Source organism: Populus nigra, chromosome 17 (assembly GCF_951802175.1).
Source record: "Populus nigra chromosome 17, ddPopNigr1.1, whole genome shotgun sequence".
NCBI classification, from domain to species: domain Eukaryota; kingdom Viridiplantae; phylum Streptophyta; class Magnoliopsida; order Malpighiales; family Salicaceae; genus Populus; species Populus nigra.
In genome coordinates this window covers 1,909,053-1,924,555 of record NC_084868.1, presented here as the reverse complement: position 1 = coordinate 1,924,555, position 15,503 = coordinate 1,909,053, and the positions used below count along the sequence as shown (strand labels likewise).

The 15,503-nt window shown below is 35.9% G+C and overlaps 3 protein-coding genes across 3 annotated transcripts; all 3 read left to right on the top strand.

Moving 5' to 3' along the window:
- Nucleotides 1-354: 354 nt before the first annotated feature.
- LOC133677436 (diaminopimelate epimerase, chloroplastic-like) lies at nucleotides 355-4,933 on the top strand. The gene is made up of 6 exons (XM_062099494.1): nucleotides 355-719; nucleotides 810-1,289; nucleotides 1,409-1,493; nucleotides 3,933-3,992; nucleotides 4,141-4,214; nucleotides 4,432-4,933. The coding sequence occupies exons 1-6, from the start codon at nucleotides 444-446 to the stop codon at nucleotides 4,561-4,563; spliced, it is 1,107 nt and encodes a 368-aa protein (XP_061955478.1). The 5' UTR covers nucleotides 355-443; the 3' UTR covers nucleotides 4,564-4,933.
- Nucleotides 4,934-5,063: 130 nt separating this feature from the next.
- On the top strand, nucleotides 5,064-6,814 carry LOC133677437 (uncharacterized). The gene is made up of 2 exons (XM_062099495.1): nucleotides 5,064-6,209; nucleotides 6,292-6,814. Exons 1-2 carry the CDS (start codon nucleotides 5,787-5,789, stop codon nucleotides 6,364-6,366), a joined length of 498 nt encoding a protein of 165 aa, XP_061955479.1. The 5' UTR covers nucleotides 5,064-5,786; the 3' UTR covers nucleotides 6,367-6,814.
- A 2,697-nt stretch (nucleotides 6,815-9,511) lies between these two features.
- On the top strand, nucleotides 9,512-15,084 carry LOC133676823 (uncharacterized). The gene is made up of 7 exons (XM_062098575.1): nucleotides 9,512-11,004; nucleotides 11,114-11,303; nucleotides 12,193-12,296; nucleotides 12,410-12,512; nucleotides 12,607-12,917; nucleotides 13,645-13,950; nucleotides 14,371-15,084. Exons 1-7 carry the CDS (start codon nucleotides 9,823-9,825, stop codon nucleotides 14,833-14,835), a joined length of 2,661 nt encoding a protein of 886 aa, XP_061954559.1. The 5' UTR covers nucleotides 9,512-9,822; the 3' UTR covers nucleotides 14,836-15,084.
- Nucleotides 15,085-15,503: the final 419 nt, after the last annotated feature.

The following is a 15,503-nucleotide window of genomic DNA, read 5'->3' as shown; positions in this document are numbered from 1 at the left end:
AAATTTGCAAAAATACTCACAATCATATAATAGAATGACAAATGAGGCCTGTATAAAAACTTTTTTTTACCATAGACCAGTTTATTGATTTTTTTTTTGTTAAAAGGTAGAAATATAATTTCTTTTAAAAAATATTTAGGAGAATATTTGTGGTAAATGTATTAAAATAATATTATTTTAATTTTTAAAAATTACTTTTTACATTAATACATTAAAATAATCTAAAAACATAAAAAAAAATACTAATTTAAAAAAAATAAAAAAATTTAAATTTTTTTAAAAACTTTTTTTTCAAACAAATTAATTAAGCAGAAAATTCTCGAGCCCTCCCTCCCTATCAAAGAATTAAAAAAGACATTGAAACGTCAGACACACATTGAGTCGTGAGCGCTTGTTCTCTCTTCTGTCCCCAACAACCCAAAACCTCCAAAACCACAGCAGCCATGGCCGAAGCCATTGCAGCCGCCGCCACCACATCCCTCTCTGTAAAACCCTCAAATCTTCATTCCCAACTCTTCCTCTCTTCCACTTCTTTCCCTATTATTCGATTGAACTCTCTCAAAAACCCAAACTTTCGGCCACTGGTAGTTTCCTCAACGAGCATCGAGTCAGCAGCCACCCGGAAAAATTCATCAAAAACCTCCTTTCTTGATCAAAGAGAAGGCAGCAGATACCTTCACTTTGTCAAATACCACGGCCTCGGCAATGATTTCATTTTGGTAATCCCCTTTTCCATAACATAACCAAAGATTGAAACTTCTCTTTTCTTTTTTATGCGTTTCTTAAGCTTCTTCGTTTGTTTGAGCCAGGTTGATAACAGGGACTCTAGCGAACCCAAGATAACTCCAGAGCAAGCAGCGAAGTTATGTGATAGGAATTTTGGGATCGGGGCAGATGGGGTGATTTTTGCATTGCCAGGGATTAATGGGACTGATTATACAATGAGGATATTTAATTCTGATGGGAGTGAGCCGGAGATGTGTGGAAATGGGGTGCGGTGTTTTGCAAGGTTTATTTCTGAGCTAGAGAATTTACATGGGAAGAAACTGAGTTTTTCTGTGCATACTGGTGCTGGCTTGATTGTTCCTGAGATTCAAGAAGATGGGAAAGTTAAGGTTGATATGGGAGAGCCGGTGCTTAAAGCAGCTGATGTGCCGACAAAATTGGCCGCGAATAAGAATGATGCTGTTGTTAAGTCGGAATTGGTTGTGGATGGAGTGACTTGGAATGTGACTTGTGTTAGCATGGGGAATCCTCATTGTGTCACTTTTGGCATCAAAGGAGGGCAGGTATGTACTTCTGGTTAAAACTTTGGCATTTGAGTGTTACGGCTTAACTGGGAAGGTATGATTGGTATTCTTTGCTGGTTAGTTATTGATGCTTTTTGTTTCTCTGTTTGTGATGACAGGATTTGCAGGTTGATGCATTAAATTTGGCTCAAATTGGTCCTAAGTTCGAACATCATGAGGTTTTCCCAGCACGAACAAACACTGGTTAGTACTCGTGGTGAAAAGTCTTGGATTATAACAGTTTCCAAAGCTTGATTATGTTGAATTTTTTTCCCTGCTGCTTAAATTTTGGTTTATGGAAGGAGTGCCTGATAGGATATTGATTTGAAGTTTGAAGTTTTTGATCTCATACATCCTTTGAATGATTAAAAATCTTGGCACTTTCATTGAATTGGTATCCTCTTATGATTTATGAATGATCTCCTATCTGGCGTGTTTTAAATGGATTAAAGTTCTGCAATTTTAGGGATTTTTTTTTTTTTTGTGGAAAATTACCTGATCATATTGTAGTCTCCTTAATTTTACCCTCTACCTCCATTGTTTCGAAAATTACAGAAAACATCCCGAACTTTATAAGTTTCTAATACTTTGCATGGCGCCAAAAAAAATCAATAAAAAAAATCCTAGTATTTACAAATTTTCCATTATATTTCATTTAAAGACTAAAAGAACCCCCGGTGCATCAAATTAAATAAGAAAGTTATCGTTGCAATTTTTTTTTGCTGGACCACAATTAAACAGCCATTTTTCTTCTCCTAAAAAACACACATTTCTTCTCCATAAAAAACACACAGCAAAAACTCATTTCTTCTCCACCAATTCCACTGCCAAAAATTCAAATATTCAGACATCAAAACACACATAAGTACTAGCCATAAAACACTGTTATAATTCTTCAACCCAACTATCAAAAATTCTTCAACCCAACTGCCAAAATACATCAACCGCATTAATGCTGGCATGTCCTGGAATTATGTTCAGTAGCACACCAGTTATTTGTAGAATTTTTGCAAAGCATTAATGTTGGCTAGAAATGTTGAAAACGATGCATGCATTTTTTTTTCTTTTTCTTTAAAAAAAAACTGAGAAGGGTGTACAAATTGATTTAGCATTTCATTTTCAGCTCTGGTTTGTTAAAAAATGTTAAGAAAGCGTTATTGAATTCCTGGCCCAAAATCCTATAAGGAGAGATTTAAGTCTCTGAAAGAATTCATTGAACAAATGGCAATCAATACACATTGCAACAACCCTTGTAATCCTCGGAGGGATAAAATTGAGAAATTTGCAGCTGGGTTATGAGCAAAATGATTATAGAAGGCTCCTTCTCTTTTATCAAGTATATTCACCTTCTTGTTACATTTCTGCAAAAATGTTCTTGCGCTCATAAAAATATTTATAACTCAAGAGACAAACAGAGCAATGCTTTGCGAGAAATATTTATAACTCAAGAGACAAACAGAGCAATGCTTTGCCAGAACACTCGTGATTTAATTACAATAATCTAATTCATTTACAGACATAATCTACAGAAATATAAACCGGGTTTCTTTGTTTACTCTGTTGTAACAGATAAAACAACTGAGTCAGCTCCGATAAAATCTCCACAGAGTAGGCAAATTGACTAAGTGACAAGCTACTTATTGACAAGCTCATAATGAAAACAATGCTAACATTGTGGCAAAACTTGTAGGGTCTGAACAAAAATCCATTTGGATTCTGAATATCAAAGTTTGAGCAAAAAAGCCTGAATTTTTAGGGTTTTTTAGCATTGGGATCTACGGTTCAACAGTTACAAATTTAGGTTTTTTTGGTTAAATCGAGTCATAAAATCTATATTTTAATGAAATAGCAATATTTAACAACTAAACATGCTAATAATGATTGTCGAAGTCTTGCTTCAAAAACAAATTGAGACATGCCTTTTTGTTGCTGGGTTCCAGACGATAAACACTAGAGAGAGAGATTCCAACAGTTGGTGATGAGAAGAGACAACTCATTTCCAAAAGAAAAGAAATTGTCCAAGATAGTCGAATACAAACGACATAATTTGTGATTTTGTGATCTATTTAGGTTTAGAAAGAGAATTTTGATTATGAAGAGAAAGAAGTCGTAAAAAAGAGAGAGAAGGTTCAGGATGTCATTTAGGTTTTTTTTGTATACAATATATATGGAGTTATTTTGGTCATTTCAATCGATTTGAGATTTTTCGTTGACTGAGAATGTTTTCTATAAATTTTGCAAAGTGTAAAATTAAGTAAACTATAGGATGGTTAGGATAGTTATCCCTTTTTTATCTATGAAATTCTTATATTTTGCATTTTGCAACTTGAAAAGTATTTATAGATGAAATTACATAAAAAAACAAACCAGAAGTTGTGTTGTTTCCTGAAGTTGTCTTTGATGACTTTGATAATCTCAAACCCACTCTAGTGTGCATATACTGCTCTCTGCCATCGCATGCATGAGTGAGCATGTGAATTTGCCTGCATTGATGAGATATTTGTGCCTGCATCCTCAAGCAGTAATATTTCATAAATCTGGTGATCAGTACTTCTCTGCTGTCTTTTGATCATTCTCTGTGGGATCTCATTGCTAAAATTTATTTCTGTCATCTTTTTATTTAATTTTTGAAATGATTTGCAGAGTTTGTGCAAGTCTGTTCCCCTTCACATCTCAAAATGCGTGTATGGGAGCGTGGGGCAGGTTAGTTTGCCATGGACATTAATGGATATATTCATGTATTCTGCAGTCATAGTTCATAAATCACGTGTTGCTACCATGTTGTTTCGTATCTACTAATCCTTAATGATTGTTTGACTGGAATACTCACATTATGGCTCTGTGATTGTAGGAGCAACACTAGCCTGTGGAACTGGGGCCTGCGCAACAGTTGTTGCGGCAGTTCTAGAGGGACATGCTGGGAGAGTAAGTTTCAGATTAGAAGTTTAAACTTGCCTTCAGATTATCTAGCAAGTCTTTGAACATCTTCTATTTCCAAACAAGATTCATTTATTTCAAGCTCAGAGCTTTCCTAGAGTTATTGTTGGAAGCTAACTATTTTGATTTTTTTTTTTGTATTAGATATCTGATCAGTAATTTTTTGTCTTCTCACACACGAGTTGCCAATGTTCTTGTTAAACAGAATTGCACGGTTGATCTACCTGGAGGTCCACTGGAGATTGAGTGGAGGGAGGAAGACAACCATGTGTACATGACTGGCCCAGCTGAAATGGTGTTTGATGGATCAGTACCCCTACGATATCTCTTAGAATGAAGATTGATTTATTCTCTTACCTGAAACTTCGCATAAACACTAGTCATTAATCCTAAAACTGCTACAATAACGTTTGTGTTTCCCTGTGTCTCACTAACTGGTATCGAGTATCGAGTCATTTGAAGTTAAGTTTTTTAGCTAGAGCGTTTCATCGCAAAGAAGAAGCCAATTGTACCAGCAGCTTAAGGGGCCTGAAGATATAATCCCCCGGTTGGTCCTCATTCTGAAGGTCCATGGCAAACTATTTCAGTTGCTGTTATGCTTTGAGACGAGAGCTGCCCCTGACCCTGTTTATGTGAAATCACTGTGTTATGGACTTATTTCCTGGATACCATTCACATTAATATTCAACATCGTGTTTGAGCTGCAATGTTCTATATTTGTTTTGCTTGTCTAATGATCCATTGCCATTTTGATGCTCTGCATGTGTTTTCTGTCTCTCTACTTCTAACTCTGGTCAATTTTCGTTGTATTTCTTCCCTAATTAGAGCGTACTCGGGTCCATGAAACATGATTATGTTTCTTTAATCCCTCTCTAGGCTTTTAACACGGCCTTAAATGACTAATCTTGAAGTTCTATTACTAACCAAGGCTATGCTTCTCAAGAGGGACGGACAAGGGGAATGATGGATCGTGTAAAATGGAAGATCCATCTAAATTGAAATCGTGAGGTATAGAATTAACGAAGCATTAGTGGGATTTTTCCGGTTCTTCTTCGGGTCCTTGTCTTCATTGTCAAAGAGAGAATAAACTCAATCTCTTCCATGCAATCTCTCTACTTTTATTTATCCTTCTTCCAGTCCTTCGTGCCAAATGAAGTGGTAGTCTATCTGCACTAAACTTCAGCACAAAGTGCACTACTCAAACTGTAATGCAGTTGTTTTCTTCTAGGAGGTCAGGCGAATACCTTGCTGGTTTCATTTCTAACAAAATGTAATCATTTTCCTTAGCTTGAGCAAATTACTTAAGCAAATCATAGAACATTTTAGTATTGATCGTCTAAAACCCTTCTCCTTTCTCCACGCGTACTTCCATGTGTCTCACCCATCTATTCTTCGTGCACCTTCTCTTGACACCTCGAAATTTCTTCCACCACGTGTCCTGCACCCATACAACCTTAAAAATCAGTACTCTATATGAACCATCTTCATAAACCAGCTTCAAATGAGGGTAGTGAACTTGACAAAACCCTATCAAAGCTAAGCTTGTGGTAGTAGTTAGTGATGGGTGATGAATTCAGGCTGGTATCACCTGAGATAGATAATGAAGGAAGGTTACCAAGGAAGTACACGGGAGAAGGTCAAGGTGCAAAAAAGAACTTATCTCCACCAGTTGAATGGTACAACGTGCCAGAAGGAACCAAGAGCCTAGCTCTTGTGGTGCAGGACTTGGATATATCAGACCCTGATGGCCCTAATGTGCCATGGCCACATTGGGTAGTGGTTAACATACCACCTCATGTGAAGCGTCTTCCTGAAGGTTTCTCTGGAAAAGAAGAAGAGTTTGGCGGTGAATATGCTGTGATCAAAGAAGGGGTTAATGGCTGGAAGCTTCCTGGATGGCGTGGACCTGTCCTGCCAAAACACAGACATAGGTTTGAGTTCAAGCTCTATGCTTTGGATGATGAATTGCATCTAGGAAACAAGGTGCGTACATATTTAGTTAACTGGTATTTCCATTTTTTATTTGTTTCTTAGGTTCTGTTAATTTATGGTGGATGAGATGCAGGTGACAAAGGAGAAGCTGGAGGAAGCAGTTCAAGGGCATGTACTAGGAGAAGCAGTCTTGAAGTGCAGATTTTGATCCTTTGTGTATTGCAAGCTAAAGCCTTGTATCTTCGTTGGGGAGAAGGTGGCTGATCACAATGTTTTAATTTAAGCCAATGAATTGGTTGTCATTTAAGAAACAAGATTGGAGGAGTTTGGACTAATTCTATAGAGGCTACGAAGCTCCAGTCCCCTAAGCCAGTATATCAGTTCTCAGATTTTCCATGGCCAGATTCAGTCACACAACTCCTTCCCGACCAAGATCAAGTCTTAGATTATCTGTGTTAAAGTTGTCTAGTTATTTTGAAATGTTGTGTTGGCAGTAGTTTACGATTGCTTAGATTGACCTATTCTCTAGCCAGTAACCACTTCCTTAGAGATTGTTTGACGTGGGTTGTTATATTTCTGTTTCAAGTTTCTTGTAAGGCTATTAATAGCCAACTCATTGTTTCAGTTCAATAAGATAGCCTTTTCAAATTTGCTTATCCTTCACAAGAATCAATTATTTCTTACATCTGGTATTAGAGCCCAAACGTGTAGACTGTAGCAGTGAGAATATGATGACAGAAAGCAGTAGTTCTTATTTGATGGGCATTATGAACAATGGTCGATGCTCATGGAGGACTTTCCGAGATTAAAGGAGTTCTGGAACTTGATAGAGGATGGTATTCCCGCAGTAGTGCTCACGCTCGGAAAAAAGAAAGCTATTGAAGATCTAACCTTGAAGGCCTGAAGGCAAAGTATTACCTCTTTCAAGCAATTGATCGTCCCATTCTTGAGACTATCCTCGACAAAGACACAACAAAGAGTATCTGGGTCTTTCTGAGGCAGAAATATCAAGGTACCATGCGAGTTAAATGTGCAAAAATCGCAAGCTCTTTGGAAGGAGTTTGAAGTTCTCCACGTGAAGGCACGAGAAACTGTAAATGAATATATTGCTCGAACCCTTACCATACCAGTGAATGAATATATTGCTCGAACCCTTACAATAGTCAATAAGATGAAGGAAAACAGTGAGACTTTAGGAGACGAGAGAATTTTGAGATCCTTGACTCTCAAATTTGATTATACTGTGTATTCAATTAAGGAATCTAAAGATATAAACACTCTCACCTTTGATGAATTGCAAAGCAGTTTGCTTGTGCATGAACAACTTAGAGCATTTATTTCAGTTTCCAGCCTCACTAATTAATATCAAGGTTTGATCCCTGATGCAGGAGGACAGAACTAATTAATATCAAGGTTTGATCCCTGATGCAGGAGGACAGAGAAATAGTAACGATGGTGATTATTTTTTGTTTGGTTTGGTTTTTATATATAAAAAAAATAATTAAATTGAAATTTTTTTTTTAAAAAAAACCAAACCTAAACCGGGTCAAACCGACCGATTTCAATTTGGTTCGGTTTTTTAAGGGCAAAAACCGGTTTAAACCAGTTTGGCCCGGTTTTTTCTGGTTTTGGGTCGATTTTTTTCGGTTTGGCTTGGTTTTTTTGCGGTTTGGCTTGATTTTTTTCCGGTTTTTTCGGTTTCGGTTCGGTTTTTTTAGTTTTCTGCTTATAAAACCGAAACCGAACCAAATTGATCGATTTTTTTTAAAATTTTAATTGATTTTTTTTTAAGTTTGGTTTTTTCAATTATTTTTTTAAATCTTTTTAATTTAATTAATTTTTCAGTATTTTTACTCGCTATTAATATGACGTTAGCTTGTGAACATCTAGCCATATGCATCCGGCTAGTTCTCATACCCATGAGTGCAAGCCCGGATCTTATACACACAATTGTTTTATTTTTTTAAAATAATTTAATATATATAAGTTTTTGTTATTCGGTTGTGTTGAGATTATGAAAAGTAATAATTTTTTTTTTGGTTTTCCATACATTATTACGGGAAATAAATATTTATCATATATTTTAGGATTTAAACTAAACATATATTTCCAATTATTTTACTCTTACTATTTAAAATTTATCCCTTTGGGAATTTCTTATTCAATCAATGTTTTCCTTCTCCTTCTTTAGGAATTTACTTTTTGTTAAAAGATAGGTAAGTTTTAATTTATGGAATACTTTTTTAAAATGATTAATGTCTCTTTTTTTAAGAAATTAAATCAATATACTTTAAGAATAGATTTTTAATTTTATTTTAGAAATAATAGCGTAATTTTAAATACATATTTGATCTAAAATCTAAAAGCACATTGCAATTAATTTGACCCCAATTTTTGAAGAAAAAAAAGATTTGAAAAATAATTAATTAATAATCAACAATAAAATAAAAACAATTCCCAAAATACAAATTTTTTTTTATCATCCAAAGTAAAACAATTTCCTCAATAAAATATTAAATTAAAACATCTTACCGATAAACTAAAAAAAACTAAAAAAAAATGGAATATAACCTTGGGTGCTTTACTATTTACATGAATAATGAAGCTTCTAATTTTTTTTTGATATGTTTTTAAATTTTTATTTATTTTAATTGAATTATTCTATAATTTAATTAGACATGATTATATTTTTAAAAAATAAAATGTCATCCACTCCTAAAAAAAATAAATATGGCTAGACAGGCAGACCTCCCTTAAACGCACGCGAGCACCTATAATGTTTTCATGGCATAAGAAGTTGGCTCATCTAAGCTATATATCTAACTTTGTCTTTTTATTTATCTTTTATTTTATTTTACAATTTTATCTTTAAAATTAGATTTTTAAATTTTTTTAATCCCATTTTTTTAATATTTAATTGATTTTGGATTGATATTTATATTTTGTTATTGTATAATTAAATTAAAAAAATATTATTGAAGCTAGAGGAATTTAGAACCCAAGTTATATTTTTGGTGGGTTAACTTGAATTGATTTGGATTCATATAATATTTTTATACCTTTTTAAATATTTTTCTGAAGTCAATGGTTTCATCAATCATCAATCATCAGAGTTATTTTTTTTTATGTTTGTTACATTTTTTTGGTTATTTTTTTTAAAATGAGTTAAATCAACTATTTATATTCATCTAATTTTCAATGATTTTATAATGAGTCCTGACTGAGTTTTTAAATTTGAATTGTTGGATTACGTTTAATTAATGAACATGTTAAAAAAAATCTAGCCACTTGCATAATTTTTTTTTTACGTTTATGAAAATTTCGCTCTCATCCTAGGGCGGCCGATCGTTTAAGTAGGGAGTCCAGGGACGATTTCATCAGGAATGCCAATTATGCCACAGCCAGTGTCCGCTCAAGGGTTTGTTTGGACATCTCAATAAAAATACCATACCGCCACTCGATCCCTCTCTCTCGTTTTTTTTTCAAAAAAACAGCCAACTCTCTCCTCGTCGATCTCCTTCACATCTCACCACCGTCTCCCTCTCTCCGCAGTTTGTGATTTAAGGTACGCTGAAGTAAATTACTCTTAACAGCTTTAGGTTTTTATTAATTTGCTGAAGGATTAGTATAGTTTTAAGATTCAATTAGGGTTTGAATTTCAATTATGCCGAGAAGATACAGCAGCAGCAGCCGTGAATCTAGTGATGAAGAGAGAGACAGACGTCGTCTTCGTCATAGTAAAAGAGATTCAAAATCAGACAGTCATCGTATTCGGGGCGGCCGTGGAGATGAGAGTGATGAATCGTTAGATAATAAGAGACAGGATAAGCGCGACGAACGTAGTAGGCGTCGCGATAGGGCTGGAAGTGATGAATCATTAGAGAAAAAACAAGATAAGCGCGGTGAAAGGAGTAAGCTTATCGATAGGGCTAGAGATGAGGAGAGATTTAGCCGAGAGAGGAAGGAAGTTAGGGAGAGTTCTGAGGAAGAAGGAGAGTTGGTGGAGAAAAATAGAAGTCATGAGGGGCGGCGAGAGAATCGGGAGAAGGAGAAGGAAAAGGAAAGGGTTAGTAGGAGTTCTGATGAAGAGGATGATAGGAGGAAGAAGAGGGAGAGGAGAGAAAGAGAGAGAAATGATCGGTTTGAGAATGGGCATAGAAGGAGAGAAATTGAGGATAGTTATAGAAGGAGGGACAGGCATGAAAGGCATCGGGCTTTAGATGATGAGGATGATAGTGGGGTGAGAACAAAATCGGAGCAAGATAGGAATAGGGATAGGAGGCGTATAGATAGAGATTATGATGATGGTGGTGATAGAAGGAACGGGAGAGGTAAGGAGAGGAATAAGATGGGAAAAGAAGCAGAGAATTTGAAGGAGCAAGAGGAGGGTCGTAGCAGGACTGCTGAAGAGTCGAAACCTATGAGAGAAATGGCAGCGGAAAAAGGAAATGGGGGTGCCGATGCTTCGATTTTGGGTAAGACCGGTGGGGTTTATATTCCTCCATTTAGGTTGGCGAGGATGATGAAAGAGGTTGAAGACAAAAGTAGTACTGAGTACCAAAGGCTGACTTGGGATGCACTGCGTAAGAGTATTAATGGACTTGTGAACAAGGTTAATGCTTCTAATATAAAGAATATCATCCCAGAACTGTTTTCGGAGAATTTGATACGGGGAAGGGGACTTTTTTGCCGGTCGTGTATGAAGTCACAGATGGCATCTTCAAGATTCACTGATGTTTTTGCTGCACTGGTTGCTGTTGTCAACACCAAGTTCCCTGAGGTGGGTGATCTTCTGTTGAGAAGGATAGTTCTGCAGCTAAAGAGAGCCTTCAAACGGAATGACAAGGTATGTGTCTGCACCTACTCACTTCACTGGGAGGATTTTTGCTTTTGTGAACATTTGTTAATACTTTGAGTTGCTTTTGATTGTCTTCACCTGTTTATTATATTTACAGCCTCAGTTGCTAGCTGCTGTTAAATTTATAGCACATCTTGTAAACCAGCAAGTAGCTCATGAGATTATTGCTCTAGAACTCCTAGCTGTTTTGCTGGAAAATCCCACTGACGACAGTGTTGAGGTGGCTGTGGGGTTTGTCACAGAATGTGGATCAATGCTTCAGGATGTGTCGCCAAAAGGCTTAGATGGTAAAAATACTGCTCTGCTTGCATATGCATTTGTTCAGAATTCTTTTAATATGCTTATTTGACTAGGGACTATATAGCTCTCTTCTTAGGATTTTTTAGTCATCATCTTGTGATTATATTTGTAATTAGGTTACCCTGTCTCTTAGTTGGCATGTTAGTGGAACTCAGGGATACCTGTCTGCAATTGACAGTGGTTTGTTTTCATTCACCAATCCATCAGAGGATTTGACTAATATTTTCACTGTATTTGGAATGATGTTCCATTTATTTTTAGGTTTTGAAATGTAAAGTTATATAAAGGGGACATCATGCTTGCTTATCATTTCTATAGGTGCCTTGGACCTCCTTTCCTAATATAACTCTTTTTAGACACAGGCAAGATATCAATATGTTTAAAACTCTTCTCCCTTAGATTTCTTAGTTATACGTAAGGTTTCTGGCACAACTATGACATCTGTATTAGAACTATACATTGTTTTCATTTTATACTGACCTAGGTTAGATAACAGCATGATCATACCAACCTATGGCTGCATCCTGTACTTTTTGAAAGAGACATTGCCATTCCACATTCATAGTGGCCAGTAGCTTTACCAATGACATGTGAACTGGATTGATAATGAATTGGGTAATAGTGCAAAGTTGTTTCTTTCAGCTGAAAATTACATGTTGAAGTTTGTTGTTCTATTTAAGAAAACATATGGTTTGGAGCTTTAGTGGCTTATTTTGTGTTGGGTATTCAACGCCTTGGAATTTTGGTTCTTATTGTTTGATGGGTTTGCCATTAATGGTTTGCTTTAAACATTTTTTTTTGGGAGGAAATGCATCTGGTTGTATGGCATTCCTTTCTCTTTTACAGTCTTTTATTTATGGTGTTGTGATTTTTCAGGAGCTTTTGAGCGATTTCGTGGAATTCTTCATGAAGGAGAGATAGACAAGAGGGTTCAATTTTTAATTGAAGGCCTTTTTGCTATAAGAAAAGCCAAATTTCAGGTGCATTCTTGTGTCTTACATTTTTATGTGATATATTATTCACCAGAATATATGTTCATTGTTCAATAAGGCAAGTGTGGGCTGAACAACCTTTCGGTGAATTTCATTTGCAGGGGTACCCTGCTGTTCGTCCAGAATTGGACCTTGTAGACCAGGAAGACCAGTTAACTCATGAGTTATCTCTTTCAGAGGACATAGTTGCAGAGATCACTCTTGGTATGTCCAGGACACTGAGTTGTCTTTCACAGATTGATTGATTATCTATTCTTGTATATATGGTTGTGAATCTTTTTTGTTTGTTCTTCTTCAGATGTCTTCAAACCAGATCCTAATTTCCTGGAGAATGAGAAGCGCTATGAAGAATTGAAGAAAAGCCTTCTTGGTGAGGAGTCTGAGGACGAAGATGGTTCTGATGCAGCTTCTGGTGATGAGGAGGATAACGATGACGATGACGAAGATGAATCCGAGGAAGAAGATGAAGAGCAGATGCGAATAGATGATCAGACAGAAACAAACCTTATAAACCTTCGGAGAACAATCTATCTGACAATCATGTCCAGTGTAGATTTTGAGGAGGCTGGCCACAAACTACTGAAAATTAAACTAGAGCCGGGACAAGAGGTGAGCCATAAAAACTCTGACTCAATGGCATATTTGCAATTCATTTCCTTGTGTTACTGGCTTTCCACTAATTTAGAACTATTTTGGTAACTGTCAATGTTTGTGATTTGGTCCTGTTAGTGCAATAATCTTGAGAGTTGTTATATATTTGGTGGATCCAATAGTTTTCTAGGACAGCATTTTCAAGTTACTGTAGCTGGTGCTGCAATTTGATATTGCTGAAGCTGAGTTCCGTGATTATCTATGGGTAAATTAGTAGGGTACATTTTTCTTTTTTCTGGTTGCTTGGGCACTATTTGAGTATTTCTAGCTTAATGCATTGTATTATGCTGGCCAGTTGATTGATTTTCTGTCTTAAAGTATGTTTTTATTTTTCATTTTCCTGCATGTGTGCTAGATTTCCTGCTTAAGCTTTTGCTTCATGTTTTTTATTATTTATCTCCAAATCCCTGAGTTTCAATGTTGTTAATTATAATCCTTGTAAAATCAACAAAGCAGTCTTTGACTATTCATAATTTGGCTGAAACAAGTCACTTTTCACTCCATCATCCACTGCTGAGATCTGTTTCATGGGCTTTTACATTGGTTATAGAAAGATATAAATTCTAGCCACACTTAAGAATTAATGACTTAGATTTTTGTTTCTTTTCGAGAAACACAAACTGGTCAGTTCTATTATGTTGGATTTTGTTTTACTTTAGTCATTTTCTTCATTTGGTTTGTGTAGATGGAGCTGTGCATTATGCTATTGGAATGCTGCAGTCAAGAGAGGACATATCTTCGTTATTACGGTCTTTTGGGGCAGCGGTTCTGTATGATCAACAAAGTGCATCAGGAAAATTTTGAGAAGTCCTTTGTTCAACAGTACTCGATGATTCATCGTCTTGAAACAAATAAGCTGCGCAATGTGGCCAAGTTTTTTGCCCATTTACTTGGCACTGATGCATTGCCTTGGCATGTTTTAGCCTACATACGATTGACTGAGGAGGATACAACTTCTTCTTCCCGTATTTTTATCAAGATTCTCTTCCAGGTAATTAGAGAGACCTACTTTCATATCATTCTTGGTTGTTTCTGTTTCCTTAGTTTTAAGTTTTGCAATATTGTGCATCTGGGTTTCCATCTACAAGATGGGACAATGCGGTGTGTTGGTTTGCATAATGTTAAATGTTAGCTACTCTCACAAGCTGCTGCAAAAATTTGAACAAGAACCTTGTTTTCTGTGAACTGCCTTCAAATAACTGATGACCCTGCTGATTTAACCAACCATCGAGGAAATGTCAGTTGGCAATGCAAATGTTCTACCTTGCAAGTTATTTTTTTTTGTTCAGAAAGCATTTAACGGATAAATAAAGGCTAAAGGAAATATTCTTTAATTGAACATTATGGTATATGTACGGAGCTTTTCCTTTTCATTAAGTTATTGATTTCAGTGTTGTCATGTCTGGTGCAGGAATTGTCAGAGCATCTTGGTATACGAACACTGAATGAGCGCCTCACAGATCCAACCATGCGAGACTCATTTGATTCAATTTTTCCAAAAGATAACCCCAAGAACACAAGGTTTGCCATCAACTTCTTCACATCAATTGGGCTTGGTGGTATAACAGAAAATTTGCGCGAGTACTTGAAGAATATGCCTAGGATGATCATGCAACAACAAGAACAATTGCCAGAATCAGAATCTGGATCAGATGACGAATCTGAAAGTTCTCGTTCATCCGATTCAGATTCCGGCAGTTCCGAATCAGAGTCAGATTCACCAAGTTCTGATGAGGATGAAAGACGTAGGAAGCGACACAGGAGCAGTGAAAGGGGTGAAAGACACAAGAAGCGACACAGGAGCAGTGAAAGGGATGAAAGACACAGGAAGCGACGCAGGAGTAGTGAAAGGGATGAAAGACGCAGGAAACGATAAAGAAGCCTTCTGCTGCAGTGTCAGCTGCTCTTGATGATGTCTTTTAATGCTCTTGGCTGTTCTCGTATGGTTTGGGATTGTTCTTACAGCAGTGATTTCAAGAACCTTGTTTGCCTTAGAAGCTTCTTCTCATTTTGAGCTTTTCTTTGATCACATTTCTTATTACAAGCTGTTAGACTGTCATGTACCATATTCTGAGGTACCCTCGGGGAGAATAAGGTATTGCTTACGAATGCCTGTTTTTTTTAACTGGTCTCTTCGAATTCCATGATTGCCTAACGTGTCGCTTTTTTTTGTCTTTTGCAACGATGTCAAGGGTTATTTTTTTGAAAAAATTAAAGTAATATTATTTTAAAGATTTTTTCTTAAAAAAAATTAAATGGAGTTTTCATAAGGATTATATTAAATCATGTTAAAAAAAATTAGTCAATTGTACTTTTTAAAACATTTCTTAGGCGAAGAGCTAGGTGGCTTAAGATTTCAGATCATTTTATCCGCTTCTCTTGCATAAATCCAAAGGCCACTGTAACATCTTTTATCACTTGAAATAATATATTTAAAATTTAAAATTTTTATCCTCTTTATATTTAATATTTCACCATTATTTTTTATCCAATGGATTCACAAATTAAAATTTAATTGATGCAATTTTGAATCAATTTGATAAA

Coding starts and splice junctions, on each gene's coding strand:
- LOC133676823 (XM_062098575.1), top strand. CDS start 9,823: ATGCCGAGAAGATACAGCAGCAGCAGCCGTGAATCTAGTGATGAAGAG. Junction 12,918..13,644: donor AACTAGAGCCGGGACAAGAG/GTGAGCCATAAA, acceptor TGGTTTGTGTAG/ATGGAGCTGTGCATTATGCT. Junction 13,951..14,370: donor TTATCAAGATTCTCTTCCAG/GTAATTAGAGAG, acceptor TGTCTGGTGCAG/GAATTGTCAGAGCATCTTGG.
- LOC133677436 (XM_062099494.1), top strand. CDS start 444: ATGGCCGAAGCCATTGCAGCCGCCGCCACCACATCCCTCTCTGTAAAA. Junction 720..809: donor TCGGCAATGATTTCATTTTG/GTAATCCCCTTT, acceptor TGTTTGAGCCAG/GTTGATAACAGGGACTCTAG. Junction 3,993..4,140: donor TGTATGGGAGCGTGGGGCAG/GTTAGTTTGCCA, acceptor CTGTGATTGTAG/GAGCAACACTAGCCTGTGGA.
- LOC133677437 (XM_062099495.1), top strand. CDS start 5,787: ATGGGTGATGAATTCAGGCTGGTATCACCTGAGATAGATAATGAAGGA. Junction 6,210..6,291: donor AATTGCATCTAGGAAACAAG/GTGCGTACATAT, acceptor GATGAGATGCAG/GTGACAAAGGAGAAGCTGGA.